The sequence below is a fragment of the Solanum tuberosum genome, unplaced genomic scaffold (genome assembly GCF_000226075.1).
Source record: "Solanum tuberosum cultivar DM 1-3 516 R44 unplaced genomic scaffold, SolTub_3.0 scf00094, whole genome shotgun sequence".
NCBI classification, from domain to species: Eukaryota; Viridiplantae; Streptophyta; class Magnoliopsida; order Solanales; family Solanaceae; genus Solanum; species Solanum tuberosum.
This window is the reverse complement of record NW_006239020.1, coordinates 794,737-811,975: the sequence shown is the minus strand read 5'-3', so window position 1 is coordinate 811,975 and position 17,239 is coordinate 794,737. Positions and strand designations below refer to the sequence as shown.

At 35.5% G+C, this 17,239-nt stretch overlaps 1 protein-coding gene across 4 annotated transcripts in view; it reads right to left on the bottom strand.

The window, feature by feature from the left end:
- Window positions 1-16,632, bottom strand: part of LOC102595434 (calcium-transporting ATPase 3, endoplasmic reticulum-type) — a 69,480-nt gene extending 52,848 nt beyond the window's left edge. For all 4 annotated transcript variants that reach the window (XR_001473495.1, XR_001473496.1, XM_006347803.2 and 1 more), the window contains exons 1-12: window positions 16,429-16,632; window positions 16,305-16,355; window positions 16,193-16,226; window positions 14,836-14,853; window positions 11,461-11,597; window positions 10,363-10,437; window positions 8,883-8,928; window positions 7,881-7,940; window positions 7,689-7,769; window positions 6,473-6,558; window positions 1,798-1,899; window positions 1,666-1,719 (exon numbers count right to left, since the gene is read on the bottom strand). Coding sequence is in view for 2 of the 4 variants with exons in the window: in XM_006347803.2 (XP_006347865.1) it covers window positions 1,666-1,719; window positions 1,798-1,899; window positions 6,473-6,558; window positions 7,689-7,769; window positions 7,881-7,940; window positions 8,883-8,928; window positions 10,363-10,437; window positions 11,461-11,597; window positions 14,836-14,853; window positions 16,193-16,226; window positions 16,305-16,355; window positions 16,429-16,461 (777 nt within the window). In the remaining 2 variants the exon portion in view is untranslated. The remainder of the gene's footprint in view (window positions 1-1,665; window positions 1,720-1,797; window positions 1,900-6,472; window positions 6,559-7,688; window positions 7,770-7,880; window positions 7,941-8,882; window positions 8,929-10,362; window positions 10,438-11,460; window positions 11,598-14,835; window positions 14,854-16,192; window positions 16,227-16,304; window positions 16,356-16,428) is intronic.
- Between the last annotated feature and the right edge of the window lie 607 nt (window positions 16,633-17,239).

Below are 17,239 nucleotides of genomic sequence, written 5' to 3'. Positions count from 1 at the left end.
GGCCATTGATAGTTTGAAATGACATCTCAGCATTTTCATACCAAGGACCTAGGTAAATTAGGTATTGAGGTCGCACAATCCAAGTCAGACATTATCATTTGAAGCGAAAGTATGCTCTCGACATACTTAAAGAGATGTGCAACAACAAATTGTCGACCTATCAATACACCTATGAATCTGAATGTTCAAGTTTCTGCCAGGTCTGGGAGCCTTTCAGCAATCTCGAGAGATACAGGATATTAGATGGAAAACTAAATTATCTCATTGTAACACGCCTAATATCTCCTTTTCAATCAGTGTTGTTAGTCAATCTATAGATTCTCCATGTGAAGCTCATAGGATGCAGTAGTCTGTATTCTTCAGTATATTAAATCTTTTAACTATATTAAATCTGCTCTAGGAAAAGGACTACTGAACGAGGATCAAGGACATGCGAACATTGTTGGGCATACAAATGTTGATTGTGTTCTAGCTAGAGGGTTCAGCAATTTAATACCCTAGAAGAGCAAGAAACAAAGTGTGGTTGCAAGATCAAGTACCGAAGCTGAATATACAGCTATGGTAGTTGCGACTTGTGAACTAATATGGATCAAACATCTATTGAAAGAACTAATCTGAAACTACTCCGACACTGATAGCCTTGTATCCCAATGTTGGAATGGAAAACAGCTGGTGTCTCAACTTTAGAAGACCATGTTTTGATTGGTAAATTCCAAGAATGGCTCTCTTGCTACAAGATCTGGACCAGTTGGCTTTATTTACTGATGAAGCAGCTCAATTCTTCTAGCTGAGGCAACAGAATTGTGTTTTTTTCAATAGGCTCTTGCTACAGTGATTAAACAAGGTGCTGGAAAGTACTCGCTACTAGCCTTGGATGTTATGGAAAACAAAAGCTCATCGGCAGATAGCCTTTTTTATGTGGCTGTTAGCTCATGATGCCGGTCTGACACAAAGCAATTGACAGAGAGGGGGAATGAGCATTTGCAGCAGATGCTACTTATGCAACAAGGAGGACAAGTTCAGCAGACATCTCTTTTTCGCATTGCACAGTGGCAACGCAGCTATGAACCTGTTTTTCGATCTTTTCAACTTGTCTTTTGTCATATCTTTCACTGTGAAAGAACTGTTGACTGTTTAGTGCAAAAGTGGGATAAGGAGAACAGCAAGAAGCCTGTGGGTTACACAGTACCAGCTTGTATCTGTTGGGTTTTGTGGACCAAACGAAATGCTAGGTGTTTTGAAGGGGAAGTTGTCTCTGCACAAAATTCTTTGGTTTCTGGCTTTCTGGCGTAACCTACAGGATATGTGAAGGATAAAAACAGTATGTTAAATTTCATCAATTCACTACAGGGATTGATTATTGTATAGAACTATAGATTGGTGCCCTCTTTTTGTATATATATATTCAAAATGCAGATGTAATCTTGATTAATTTGTCAGATAGCAGTATTAGTAACACAAATTATCATGCCAGCTTATATAAAATCCTAAAACTAACACAACAAATCCTAGTATCATTAATGCACAGAGAACACATGAGGGTTTTTATTTAAAACTTCCTAGAGTGCATAAGAATTAAAAAAGGAGTTAGGTGAAGGTGAAATCTAGGAATAACAAAAAATTATCTCAGAAATTGTAACAGGGGAAGGAAATAAAAGTACATACCTTTGCCAAAAAAGTGCCAAATTCATCCAACTTTTTCTTCAATGGCGTCACCTCCTGCACCAATAAGACAGCAAATCACTGTTACACCAAAATAAAGGGTGTTGTTAGTATGGGTCAACATTTAAAGCTCACATCTTCAGTCATTAACATAGAATCACGTATACTGCCCATTGCAGTATTAGATCCAACCCCAATAACAACAGCTCTTGCCCTTCCAGCGACTACTGTAGTGCCCTGGCAATCGAAACAGAAATTTGACTTATTGCCATTGTTTGAAGACTGTTGTATGCAGCTATGACAAAAATAACAAACTCAAAACAACTTTCTGGTGAAAGTAAGAAATATGAATATAACCAAAGAAATGTCTTTGAAACTATAACCAGAAGATAATTTAGTCATCTTTATTCAGTTCTGCAGGTGCTAGAACCTGACATCTATTATTGGTTAACTTTATTTTATACCAAATAGTAGTTCTTTACGAGGGACTAAGGGAGTGAAGGTTAACTGATCAATTTTCAATCTATCATCCAGATCTTTTTTTAATGGTACAGTCTACAACAACATACCCAGGGTCCCACAAGTGGGGTCTAGAGAAGGTGATGTGTACCTTATTGCTATCTTGTGAAGGTAGAGACGGTGTTTCCAATATATCCTCGGCTTAAGTGAAACATTTTAAAGCAAGTATGAAAAGGGAATACATTAGTGCAGAAGCCACGATTAAAATAATGGAGAAAAAACACTAGCAACAGCAAATAGGACGATAATCGAAGCAAAAACAATAACTATTAATAAAAAGAGAAGATTACAGCCCAATACCTTTTAGCCACTTTACAAAATATGTACACAGTGTATAGATTATATTTAATACTAATATACATATACATGTAATATATATACCTACACATTCACCTACAGATACACATACACATACAATCTATAAATTCCTATACATATAATAAACAAATTTATACATATAATATACATATGTATACACAGCATATGCACACCATATACAACCGAGTGTATATGTAGTGTACACTTCGGCTATGTTTGGTAAACTAGATGGCGGAATGGTATATATTGATAACTATCCTAATAAAAAAACAAATTATAAGATAACAGGACAGTAATAATAAAAATACTAATAAGAAAAACTAGACAATGCTCGACTACCTACTAGCATTCTACCCTAATTCTCGGCCTCTATTTCCTCCTATCTCGGGTCATGACCTCAATTAGCTAGAGGAGTGTCATGTCTTGTCTAATAATCTCATATCAATACTTCTTTGTCCTACTTCTAACTCTCCTCAAACCCACCATGGTCAATCTCTTACACCTCTTCACTGGGGCAGCTGAGCATCTCCTCCCCATATGTCTGAACTATCTCAGTCTCGCTTCCCTATTTTGTCCACCACGGAGGTCACTCCCACCTTGCCCTGAATATTCTCATTGTTAATCATATCTCTCCTGGTATCCCCACACATCCATCTCAACGTCCTCATTTCCGTTACTTTCATCTTTTCGACGTGCAAGTTCTTGACTAAGCGACACTTCATCCCATACAACATAATTGATCTAACAACTTCTACATAAAACTTACATTTAAGTCTTGATGCACATTCTCATCACACAAAACACGGGATGCAAGCCTCCATTTCATCCATCCTGCTCCAATACAATATATAACATAATTGTCAATCTTCCTAAATCCTAATTCCTTAGATTATTGACCCAAGGTGCTTGAAGTTTTCTCTCTTACAGATGGATTTTTTATTGATTTCCACTTCCACACCTACCTCTTGAGTCATGTCACTAAACTTGCACTCTATGTACTCTGTCTTAGTTTGTCTCAACCCCCTTTAAACTCCGGGGTCTGTCTCCAAACCTCCACCTTATCATTAACTTCGCCACATGTCTCATCAATTAATATTATGTCATCTTGCAAATAACATACACCATGGCATCTCCCCTTAGATAAGTCGTGTCAATCATCTAAATAGTTCAGATACTAGACCATCCAAGTGCATATATTTTCATTAAGATTTAAGGCACTTAATGGGTCTGAATAGATCTTAATCATTTAGATCTAGAACAGAGTCTTAATACCATTAAGAGGTATTCTTGTGTGGATAATATTCACCATCACTCTATTCACAATCACCAGCCACCACCACTAACCACCTCTGTCATCACAACCACCACCACCACTAGGACTGAAAATGAGCCCAAATATAGGTAATCCGCCCAACCCACACAATACTTTATGGGTTGGGCTTAGAATAATTTAAGTTGGATCAATCTCAACTCATTAAAGTCTTCACCCATTTTAAAAGGATCTTCAATTTAGCCCAATTTAATCTCTAATTCAACCCATTTTAATACTCTTTATTTGCATTGAATGAGTCATCTTAATATATGTGTATTTGGTTGGTATAATGTTTTGTGACTTTCCACTTCAAAATTAAGAACTTATTTTTTTTTCTTGGGTTGGAATTCAAATTGTGGTTATAAAATGTAAATAGCAAATTTTAAAATCAATGAGATTAAGAGGGTCAAATTGGGCGGGTCATGACCTAACCCGATTTTTAGCCCATTTGAACCCAACCCTTTTAAACCCAAAGTAAATTTGGTTGGGTCATAACCCAACCCAATTTCTAATTCAGTCCACTTTAATTTCTCCAATTTCAGCTCAATTCGCCCATTTGACACCCCTAACCACCACCATTGTCAACCACCATTACCGTCGTCAATCACCAACCACATCTACCATCACAACCACCATCATCACTAACCACTATTGTCAGCTACTACCACACTTTACCTCCTTCATCCTTATAATTATATCCATTGTTGCCACCACCACCCCCGTCTCTATAGCCGCCACTACCTCCACCACTACTATCAACCACCTCCCACCACTAGAGTCAATTCCTACTACCAACAAACTCCGCCATCATAACTAGCACCATTGCCAACTACCACCATACAATCTTCGATCACCACCACCACCGCCATCACCTCCACCACTACTATTAGCCACTACCCCCATTATGGTCGATCTTTACTACCAACCACCTCCATCATCATAACTAGCATCACATCATCAACCACCACACATTTTCAGCAACCACCAACTACTAACATCAACCAACTTCAGTATTACAACCACTAACACCACTACAAATCGTCACCATTACGACAGTCACTACAACACCAACCACCTCCATCATCACAACTATCACTACCATCATTATTAGAAGATTAACAACTACTATTACCATCACCACCAACACTACAAACTATCTCCCCCATCTCTAGCAAACATAAGTGTTTTATTTCTTTTATCAAATAATGATTTTATTTATTAATTTTTATTTGAATTATATAATTATTATGTACATATAAATAAATTATGTATATTCAGATATTGAAAAACAAACAGTCTTAACCATTCCGTGTTCAAATCTAGAGACAACATCTTAATCATTCAGATGTGCATTCAGAGCAGACGTCTAAATCTTAATGAAAACAAAAAATGCCTCAACCCTTCTTGCTGACCTTATACTGCTCCACCAATCTCCATAAGAAATGACTGGCTTCCATAGTTGATCGCTCTGACATGAAACTAAATTAGTTCTCGGAAAGACACCCTTCCCCATCCTCATATCCACCACCCTCTCCCAAACTCTCACAATGTGGCTTGGCAGCTTGATACCCCTATAGTTGAAGCAATTCTGAAATCACCCTTGTTCTTGTATAAGGGGATCACTTCATTCTTCAGGCATTTTTGTTGTCTTAAAAATGACATTAAACAACCTAGTTATTGCTCCATACTTGCTTGCGATCTTCCAAAGTTCCACTGGGATCTCGTCTGGTTTGGTCTCCCTCTCCCCTTCTCATCTTATGAATAGCGTCCTTAACCACCTCAAAATTTAAACCTCTATTGTATCCAAAATCTCGTCAACTCTCAAAGTTCTCTAAAACACTTGGATCATATTAGCGCATAGTCAGAGTCTTCCCTGCGTGCCTAACATCCACTCCTTCTAGTATTTTTGTTCCCCTCTTCATTCAAGAGTTTATGTAAGTATGTCTGCCATCTTTGTATAGTGTATACCTTTTCCACCAATACTTTTCCTTCCTCGTCTTTGATGCACTTCACTTGGTCATCCAATCTATCATCCAGACTTGAGCTTCTTCTTTTTTTTAAATAAATATTACAAATTTAGAATTTACTCCATTTGAAATTAACAATGATTTAGAAAAAATAATAATAATTACAAAAACTTCAGGAAAAAAAGAAGTCACAAGTGGGAAGAAGAGAGTAGTTAATACCACAAAACCTATAAATGGTGAGACGTGGAAGAGCTTGTGACAAGTGAAGAAGATGCAAAAATACCATGCACAAGCAAGTTATCAATAATACCCATTACTTCCTAGAAAAAGACGTCATCAGAATGCTAAAGTCATCGTATATAAGCATGTTTTTCAGGGTCTCTATATCGACAAGAGTTTTTGTCCTTTTGACATGTCTCATAAGTAAAAAGGTAAATCTCAGCATCCATTCAGCATCCCACAAATTCAAGGATGTACTTCAACCTAGAGAATGTTCAGTCTCAAATGCCCATTTTTTAATTTTTATATAATTAGGTTAACATTTATCAAGGCTACTGAATAAACCAAGCGACAGTATTATCATCTCCCATACTACATTGTCAAACACATCAGCATGATGGACCTTTTAAGAAAAATTTATGCTCCAAGCTCGGTTTATATAGTATTCTCCACAGAACTGGTTTTAATAACTTACAGAAAAGAGGATGCTTGTCTTATCCTGGTATACTGCATTTGTAGCAGTCGTTGCATCAAGCTCTTTTTCCACAGAGCAGCTCTCACCTGTCATCAGAACAAAAAGAAGATGGCATAAAATAGGAACGAAAGGCAGCGAAAGCAACTAAAGAGCCTACAATGAATTCTATATACACAATCAAAAGCAGCAAATGAAAAAAGGTACACTGATTGGCAGAACTGATTCAATTTTACTTTCCATGCAATCTCATTGTATCAGTGAAACATTGTAGTTGGAGCATATAAAACTTGAAGCACCATATAATAGGCAGATACAAGTATAACACCTGCTAAGAACTCCGAATATTTCAAGAAAAGGTTTGCATATTGGCATTATAATAGTTTCTGTATTAGTAATTACTATCCCAAAGTTAGTAACCCATCCATCATTTGTAAAGTAACACAAATCTAATCTCATGTCCCGTAATTAGTATTTCTATTTTTCTAACACCTAATAATTGATAACTTATCAAACTGATAACTTACAAGAAACATCGTGTACAGCTTTCATTCTTTAGTTATGATTTCCTTAATTTGATATTAACAGCTATTAACTTACTTAAGATTTAAGATTGTTATTTTCATCAAACAAGGATTTATGACTGTTATTATCAATAACATCAAATGATTACTTTTTTTATTTTTTGATAACCGAGAAATCCGTCTATGACCCGCCCTTTGGACCAATCATAGACTTCTAAACTCGGTGGATAATGGGCCCGCCTCTCTACCCCTCTCCACTTAAATACCGGGCTTCGCTTTGCATGGTGTGGGGCTTGAACCTGTGACCTAAGCCACAAATCCTCCACCTTTTTCCACTCGAGCTAAGCCTTGGGGGCCAAATGATTACTTATTTTGATCACTTCAATGTTAATTTTTGTAGCATAAGGTCTTAGAAACATACTACTCCTATAAAATATAAGTTGTTTGTGATGAAAATATCATTGATCATCTTCTTTTATTTAAGATGGTACATTTGGAAATATTATAATAGACAATTAAACATAACTCTAACCTCCCAAAATTATTATTGTTAAAGAGTTCACTGCATTCACATTATTTATGAATTCTTTTAACTCATGCTGTGCATTCTCAACAAAACAAATGGCAATGGAAGGTCAAATTGCATAATCTGTTAGGCAATTAAAGGACATTATCATCTGTAAGGCCAAGTGCACCTGTTAAAATTGCCTGATCAACACGTAAGTGATCGCTCAATATCTCGATCATTCTCATATCAGCTGGAATTTTACACCCAACTTCACATTTCATGGAAAGGTCACAAAGAAAAGATTAGTGCAAAATAAAAAAAGGATGAGTATGAAATCTGCTACAATTTCCAGTTGATTTAATTAAAAGACTCAACATACCACTCACTTCTACAATATCTCCAGGGACAAGGTCTGCTGCAGGTAATATCGAGAAACAACCTGATAGATCAAATTTCACATGATAGTTGAGCCGATATGTTGAAAATGTTAATCAACCAAGGACAAGAAAAAGAAATGACTGAACGTGATATGTAAAAGCTCTCAAGATTTTGTTTAGCAGCAGGTAAAGGTATTTCACAATTTCAAGCCTCAATGTACTGGATTGAAGGATGATGTGCAGATTTCATATGGAGATCAGAAGTCCAGCTAATGACAAACCAAGTCTGGCTAGCCCAACATGGAGTTGCAAAGCAAGGCTACAGTGTAGTCATAATGACATAGAGCTGGTGCTGATTTTTCATTTTCCTTTTTTCTTTTCTTTTTTTTCTTTTTGGCAATGATCTCATTTTCCCTTAGGACCTTCTGTTCTATGTTCTAATATACTTTGACTCGGAACGCCCACCAATGACAGGCCGTCTATCTAAAATCCTCTTCTCCATTTCTCCAAAGAAGAACAGTTATTTGAGCTTGCAGCCTCGTCCTTGACATACATATACATACTAAAGAGACTGTACAGAGCTTTGGATAGCCTACACAAGTAACGCATTAGCACATCTCTATACTGTTACCCACAAGGAGGTCAAAATGTGGATTTTCACCTAATTAAGAGATTCACAATCATGACTATTTATATGCAACAAAAAAAGGACTTTGTCGCACATGCTTCAATAAAACAAAGATCATAACACCAAAATATGAAGCACATTCAGGATGCAGGTAATCAAGCACCACTTGAATTGTTTTAAACAATACAATCTTGTCTTACGTAAATGAGGTTTACACAAACTAAGACTAAAAAATATATAAGCCAGAAGAAAGAGACACATTGAACATGATCAGAATCATATTAGACGTTTAAAAGACTACCCATAAGCACTAATGAAAAAAAACAGCTTTCAACAATTGAAAAGGGGATTCAAAAGTAGGAAGAACTCAAATTACCATTGCGCAGGACAGTAGCAACGTCAGCTTGGTATGCACGTAGCTCCTACAATTAGGAAACAACTCTGTGAGTCAAAATTTTCAAGCATAGGTGATGAACACGACAGATCATAACTAAAAAAAAATTGATTCACCTTATGAATATCAACATTTTCCTCCATGTAACATAGATAGTCACAATGCCAAATACTAACGAAGAAAGATATACCATGACAGTAGAGGTGGAAAAAAACCCATCCGAACTAAAATAGGCTGGCTATCAATAAAAGATCTGGTAGATCAGAATGGGCTGACCCAAAATGACCAGTCAAATAGATTTGATCAGGATTGGATTCAGACCATGTAACCAGGCAGATTGAAATTCAACCCAACCCATGAGTCATTTTCTGCTATGTCATTCCTCTTCCAGATTTCTCAACCAGACTCTTCTGTTTTGCCTTCCTATTTATTTCTGCTGTTCCAGGAAGCTTGTGCACTCTGTTCTATCTTTATCTATCCTTTTTTTAAACTTTATATCGATTGTTCCATTTTCTCGTTCTTATTTTTGTCTAACCCAATCTTTTTATATTTGAAAATATTTCATCTATTATAAAAAAGAATGGTGTTTGATATTATAACTTAACAGAATATTCCAAATTTCCAATCAACAAATTATATTATCAAGAACTATTGAGGTGAAGCTAAACTAATATCATTGTTTTGTTTCAAATTATCTGCTATTGTAAATACGGCTCATTCTTCTTTGCTAAGAAATAAACATTTGTGGTCTAACTTAGAGTCAATCTTAGTTTGGAGCTCCATTGGTGTTTTCCGGTGGTTTAACTGCATAGTTTCGCCAACAAGTGGAGGTGATAATAATGGCCCATTGGTAATGTTTAGATGAAGAAGAGACTCTGGTACGTTGAAATGAAGAAGAAAGAACAAAAAAATGAATAAAAGAAGAAACAAAAACAAAGTAAAGAAAAAGTAGAAAGGTAAACAATAAAAGATTGTATTATGGCATCATGTGTAATTAGTGTATGATGTGCAATCTAAAAGTGACACCTGTTAATTAAATTTATTTTAAGCACCTTTTTGCCCTCACGATCTTCCAGAAAATTAAATATACTTGCTCTTCCATGTCATCGCCATAAAGTTGAGTGTAAATGACTTTTGCAACAAGTCCAAGGGAAACTTGTGTATTTTTTCCATTATAATACAATGTTAAGCACATGGAATAAAACAACAACATGCCCAGTGAAATCCCACAAAGTGAGATTAAGCACATAGAAGAAGTGTTTCTAAATTCATTTATACATCCTCTAGTGGGAAATGACCCGAAGAAGAAAATAAAGCCAGGATATACAAGAAAGGGGACACATGTGATCAAGAAGATAAGAACTCAACCTACTAAACAGAGACAGAAATCAAAAGAATAACCTGAAAATTAGGACGCTAGCACAGCAATGTCACTATTTCTACACTCAACTGAATATCATACCTCAAGAGCCTTTTCAGCATTTGTTTCTGTGATCACCCCGACCGCTGCATTTGCAGCCAATATCATCAAGATAACCTGTAAACATAACTTGTGATTATGGTAAAACAAGGAGGAATACATAAATGATATGAATTTTGTTCTTCAGCAGTACCACCAGAAGACTTTTCTTGGCACTTTGTAGCATACTTTCTTTCAATAAATATGGAGATCATGTTCACTGTATTATAATGAATTATTACTTCAGAATTATTTTTGCCAAGCCGGCTCTTCCTATTCATATTTTTCCGTGCTGCTATTATATAATCAAAACATGACCAATTCATACTACAAGCAAAACAGTACATCAAGCGCTAAAATCACAAAGGAAACAATGATGAAAAAGTTTAGATTACAACGTTCATAAGTAGCTTATGTCTTATAATAGAGTAAGGGGTCAAAAATACCCCTCTAACCAACCCTCATTAAATACTCTGGCACTATAATAACTGTTCTGGATTGCCCTGTGACGGCAATAACTGAAATAAAGTGACCAAAGATGTAGAATTTCATGAAACAGAAAAGAGATGTAGACTTGTCTCTGCTTTTCCATGTCTGGTAGACTCTCCCCTAAACAAGGGAAGCCTTTCTGATTCTCCGAGATCCCCAGAAAAGAGCCTCAATGTGCAACCTTGAGCTCTCAACCCATTTGAACTATATTTCTCTTTTGGACAACGTCTCTGTGATGTCAAAAAACTCCCCCCCCCCCCCGGATCTAAAATAATTATGATCATCCTGGTAGATAAAAGGCTTTAAAGAAAAAAAAAATGAAAATGGCTTCTCCTGCAATCAAATACCACCAGAGAGGGGTAACCAGAAGTCCGTACTCCTTAAGGGACCCTAGCTGATCTCCTTGAGAAAACAAGGCCTGGGAGCAGAACTGAAAGTATTTTTTAGTAAGAGAGATATGTGGGTCATATTGTTATTTAATCATTACACATTTATGTTTGGTAAAAGAAAAATTCCCCCAAATTATACTCCCACTCCATCCCCTAATGGCAGTAAGAAAGAGAAGTCAAGTTTGCCTAATGGCAGTAAGAAAGAGAAGTCAAGTTTGCTTACCGAAGGTTCAATGAAGGCTGATAATACCGTTTCTCCATTAGCAAGTGCCAAAAAAAAGGAAATAAAAGCAGCTGCAATTAGAATCTTAACAAGCAAATCGTTAAATTGCTTCAGCACCAACTTCCAGAAAGGAGTGCCTGCAATAGATAATAATAATAATAATATTAATATTACGTATCAAAAGATAATTGTCCCAATTAATAAGCACAATGCTTAAAATTTATTCAACTGAATTGAATTGTTGAAACCAGCAATAGCTTGGTTCAGTCAATAAGTAATGGTGTGGGTCATGAAACACCAGGATTCAGCTGAAGCCCCTGGACCTAATAGATTCAGATAGGTATTCATATTTTACACATATGCTGGAACATGGAGAGAGGTTTGGCAACAATGTAAGAAGAGGAAGTTTGAAGAAGTCTAGGTGCTTCTTTTATTTCCCTGATCTCAAAGAAAAGTGGGTCTTTGGAATTACAGGTTTTTAGACCAATCAGCTTGTTAGTATGTATAAGAGACTGAAAGGGATGAATTATGCCCAGCTTCATTATTCACAGAATGCTTTATAGCAGGAAAGAAAATCTCCAATTAGGTTCCCATTGCAAATGAGTACCTAGACTAAACAAAGAGAAGGAAATCGAGGGATCATTTAGCAAACAGGACATTAATGAAGCCCTTTTATCCGAGCTCCATCATTCAAAAAATAATTTTAACAGGAGAGGCGAATCTCAAGTAAGTCCTTATTGCTAATTTGTGCCTAGATTGAACACAAAGAGGAGAAAATCGGGGAATCATTTAAAACAAGACAGAAAATCCCTACGACCCCATTAAGTTGGAATCTCCTCATCTCAGTTCTAGAGAAAATGAAGTGTGAAAGTAGAGAAAGAGGACTTAATGCACAAATGAAGTCCTCAGTCTTGTTACATGGCCAGGGTGGAGGCTTCTTTCAATCTTCTTGAGGCCTTGGACAAGATGATCCATTTTCACCCTTATTATAATTGTGATGGATAATCTTAGGCCTCATTTGTTTGCACTTAATGGAGGTCTAAATTTGAATGGTGACATTAGATTATTAACTGTGATTGTTTTTTCTACTTAAGAATCTCTTAATGGGTCAAAAAGGGTCAGAATGAATCAGATCTACAACAGAGTCTTAATCTCATTCAGATTCTTTTAAATACAGACTTCTATTAAAGTTCGTTCCATATATTTTCTTTTGCAAAAAATTCATGCCTCTCTTTCTCCAACCATCAACTATCCAAGCTCTTTCCCCTTATAATTTTAACAACATTTAATTCTTGATCGTATTGCTTGGTCATCAATAATTGATAAAAATTATTTGCAAAAATTAGTAAAAGATGATGAGAATTTTCTTTTAATAACTTCTAACAATTATTTTTGTTAATATAACTTTGTTATGTACAGAAGATAGTTTCACTTTATTTTTAAAAAATTTAAGATATATATTTATATCTTCGAAAATTTTAACTATTATTAAATAATAATTTTATTTTTTCTCAACTAATGTTTTTTTAATATTTTGTTGATATAATGTTTAACTACAATTTTATTTTAAGTATAGTATTTATTGTGTTTACATATTGATAAACTATTTATATTCAGAAGTTTAAAACAACCGGTCTTAATCATTCAGTGTTCAGATCTAAAAACAGGATCTTGATCATTTAGATGTGCATTTAGCTTCAGATGTTTTAATCTAAATAAAACAAATGAGGTCTTAGTAGAACTAAGGATGAAAGAATGGGGTGGATAACTAGCTTCACGGTAAGAAGGATCCATGACAGTAAGTGAGATTTCCAGCATCCACTTTGCAGATGACACATTGTTTTCGCGTGAATACAAGGATGATCAGATAAAAGATATTAGAGTAGTCTTATTGGCCTTTGAAGTAGCATGTTGATTGCATGTCAATTTTTGAAAAAAGTAGCTTTTCTTCTAGGAGGAACATCACAATATCGTGTGCAGTCAAGGCTCTTTTGAGGCTTGCTTAAGCCTTTTAACTAAGAAAAGCTCACCAAGGGTGCTTTGTGTCACTTAAGATGCACTTCAGTGTAGGCAGGGCAAACTAAGGCATGTGCCTCATTGCCCATGAGTTCTATCTTTGAATAAAGAGGCACTAACCAATAAAGATTGGTACATTATCAACATCAGGCATACCACTAGGAGCAAAGCATAAAAGTGAAGTGTAGGGTGTAGAGTGGTATAACTTTTGAAAGAATCTTAACCACCTGAAAGATGTGTTACCTATCCTCTAAGAATGACTGACTTAGATAAACATGGAGTTGAGTACCATCTCGGACCTGTTTATTTCTCACATAATTATACGGGACATTTTCTGGAATAGAAAGAAAGGAAAAGGGGAAAAGTGTGTCATGCAAAGTGGAAAAATCTGTGACCACGATAGGAAGGAGGAAGGGCATCGGACACCTAAAACACCACAATATAAAGTTGTCTTGGGAAGTGGGTATGGGGATTTTGCAATGGCAAAAGAAAAGCTTAATTGAAACTAAATGATCAGAATGAAAGGGAGTTACCCCCTAAACCAGCAAGGCAATAACCACATTTTGAGGAGTGAACCTATGGAAACACATGAATCAAAGACGGATTTAAAAAAATAAAAAATTAAGCCGAGGATGGGAGAAACTTTCCAAAATACATCTTTAAAGTAGGGGTAGCAACTTGCAAGAGAGATGGATTTTGATCTGATGTTTGGATTTTGGACACTTGTCACTCAAGAGAGATTTCTAGATCTATACAGATTTCAAGAGAATCCTGAGGCCATGATGGCTCAGAATTGTAAAAACAACCGAGCTCAGTGTAGCAACGTTAAGTTCAGAGGAAAATGCAATTATTAGGACTGGACAAGAAAAATAAATGCTTACTTTACTGCAAATCATTCTGCATTTTATCATCACCAAAATGAAATAATATAAAAGAGAAAGGTATGCATTGTATCATCATCAAATAAAATAATATTGTTATTTATTTGACTTTCTTGAATATTTGTGGTGCATACAGCATATAACATAATTGTGTAGACTGTAGAGTAATAACGAATATGGTTAATTCTTATCTTGTGTACCATATGCTCCTCTAGAAAAAGCTCTTGTAATACAATATCGGTCGAGCAAGAGCTTTCACTGTTTTTCCTATCTTTGTCACAAATGCTAATAAAACATGACTCCATCAGAAGTCCAGGCTTTTTACTATAGCAATAAAATAAAACACAAGAATAAAATCTCCTTAACTAAAGCGAAGCTGGCTTACTGATTATGCATGTCTATTTCTACCCTATTTTAGATGCAACCTAATTATATGTGTTTGATAGAGAGTGGGAGAGGGAAAGGAAAGAGAACTTACTTTTTTCTTGAGGCAACACTGAGAAAATTCATGAAACATGCAACCAAAGAGAAAATTGATCAGAGAAGACAAAATCAGGCAAATGACAAGCATATAGAGTAACACATAACAAAACACATGCATAATTATTTAAAAATTATGACATATTAATCTGATTCCAGTACTACTTTGTGTTGAAGATAAATCTTACCACAACAGATACCAATTAGAAAGAAAAAACATTTTTATTAGTATGAAATTAAAAAAAAAAATTATGGCGTCAGAGACGGAGAATAAAATTGAGTGATTCTTTAGGCGTATCACAGTGGCCTCTCCTCAAATAAACAACGCATCACCCTAGCCATTAGAACATTATTCTGTTCATGACAATCCAGTATCATAAGGCCGTGCAAAACATGTCCTCACAGTCTCAAAGAATACTGCTTAGTGGTCAACGAAGTAGACACAAAACATGGAACACCACTGTTCAAATCAAATATAGACAAAAACACTCTAAGCAATTACTTCCAATCTACCTAAAGTTTGATAACAGAATTATCCATACGATTGCAGGTAGGATTGCAGGCCCCAGGTGGAATAGTTGAGATGTAAGTTGATGCAGACACCATTGTTATCATACCAATTATAGTTGAGATGCAAGCTAATAGTATAACTATAACATTCTGTAGCTTCATAACTCTTGGGTCCACAAACTTGATTATATTCTCACAACCATACCGGTTATGACAACCAACATTTACTAGTTGCTCAATCAACTCATCAACTTCTATCCATTGTTAGCTAAAATTACAACACAATTGGAAGATAGCAGCTATCTAAGCATCATAACAACATTTGGAACCGAAATTTCTTGGACATAGGATGATCTCATAATCTTGCAAGAATTTTGGTAAAATTTACTAAACTAGAAGATCCTGACTCTATGAATCTTTTGTTCTTCTCAAAATAACCTGGCCAAAAGAAACCTCACCAACCTTAGGGACCAAAGATAGGAATGTCAACTCCCACTAGCCCAATGTACAGTGAAATTAAATCGTGTACATGCCTAAATTGTTCCGCTTACTGAATTTAAGGGCACAAAGTAGTCAACTTGCATGCATTTTTTTCCTGGTTTGTTCCTGTAACCTCAAACTTCTCAAAATTCATAAACAAATAGAGATACAAGATGGCAATACAACATGGAGCCTAGGCAATTAAGTTTGTGATATTATAGGTACTACAACTTATATTTTTTTATAGTATAATAAGCAAATATTTTCAAGATGCAGACATGCACATGAGCTATGTTGTTCAGTCATTTGAAAATATCACCGTCGTAAGAACATAACACATGAGAAGTAAGGGAAACAATGATTACCATTTTTGCCATATGAGTGTGCATGTTGTGTAACCTGGGAAACAAAAGAAAAAAAAGAATTAGGGGTATTGAATTGGATCCTTCCCAACTAGTTTGGCTACTGAAACTGCACCTGTAAATCCGTAAGACCTTTAGTTGGATCCACGGCAAAGAATTCAAGAACCTGGAAATGGAATTGCAGCATTGTCATACAAGGTATATTCTTGTTTAACCAGAAACGGAAGAATTTAGGATACCTCTGAAACAGATCGGGCGTAAGCGTCCTCCATTGAAGGAGGTCAGGTCAGGTCAGGTCAGTTTCTTCTGAAATTGAACAGTGTCTTTTGACTCTCAGTTGATGATCTTGTGCAACTGGTGCCTGCTGGGATGATCTTCGGCAACTCTAGTAAAGCGAGATCTGATAAAAGTTACTGCTTTCTTCGCAGGGAAAAATGAGGTAAGAATGCCTCACAAGTCTCCAATTAAAAAAAAAGGGACAAGTGGGGCCTCTTCATCTCTTCCTCAATTTAATTTAACTCTTAATTAATATATTGGACCAAATTAGTATTTTTAAAACTTAGGAGACTTTATTTTAAATTGTGAAGCATATTAAGAATGGAAAAAACCTTTTAACTTATTCAATTTTCTTTTTAAAACTGAAGTTACAGGGGAACGTTGGAATCCAAGAACGGGACTTTTTTTTTTCAAAAAAAAAAGTTTCTTCTTAATCTTCAAAATCATCAATTCTTCTTTGAGTTTGTTGTGTTTTTCTTTTCAATCAGTAGCTTCTAATACAAGGTAAATTTTCTTCTCTTTTCTATTTCAAAGGATAAGATTAGGGTTTAATAAAGAAGAAAATCATCATCATCTTGCTATTATATTTTTTTGTTTTTTTACATTATATTTATTCCGTTTGAACTTGAAATTAACTCAAAAGAGCATTTTTGATAAGTATAAAAAATATTTTGTCCATTCTTCAGCTGGGTTTAGTGAATTCAATTTAGTTGTTTCAGCCAACAACTTAAGTAGTTGTTTGGACAACTACTGAAGTTGTTTATAGAAATAACT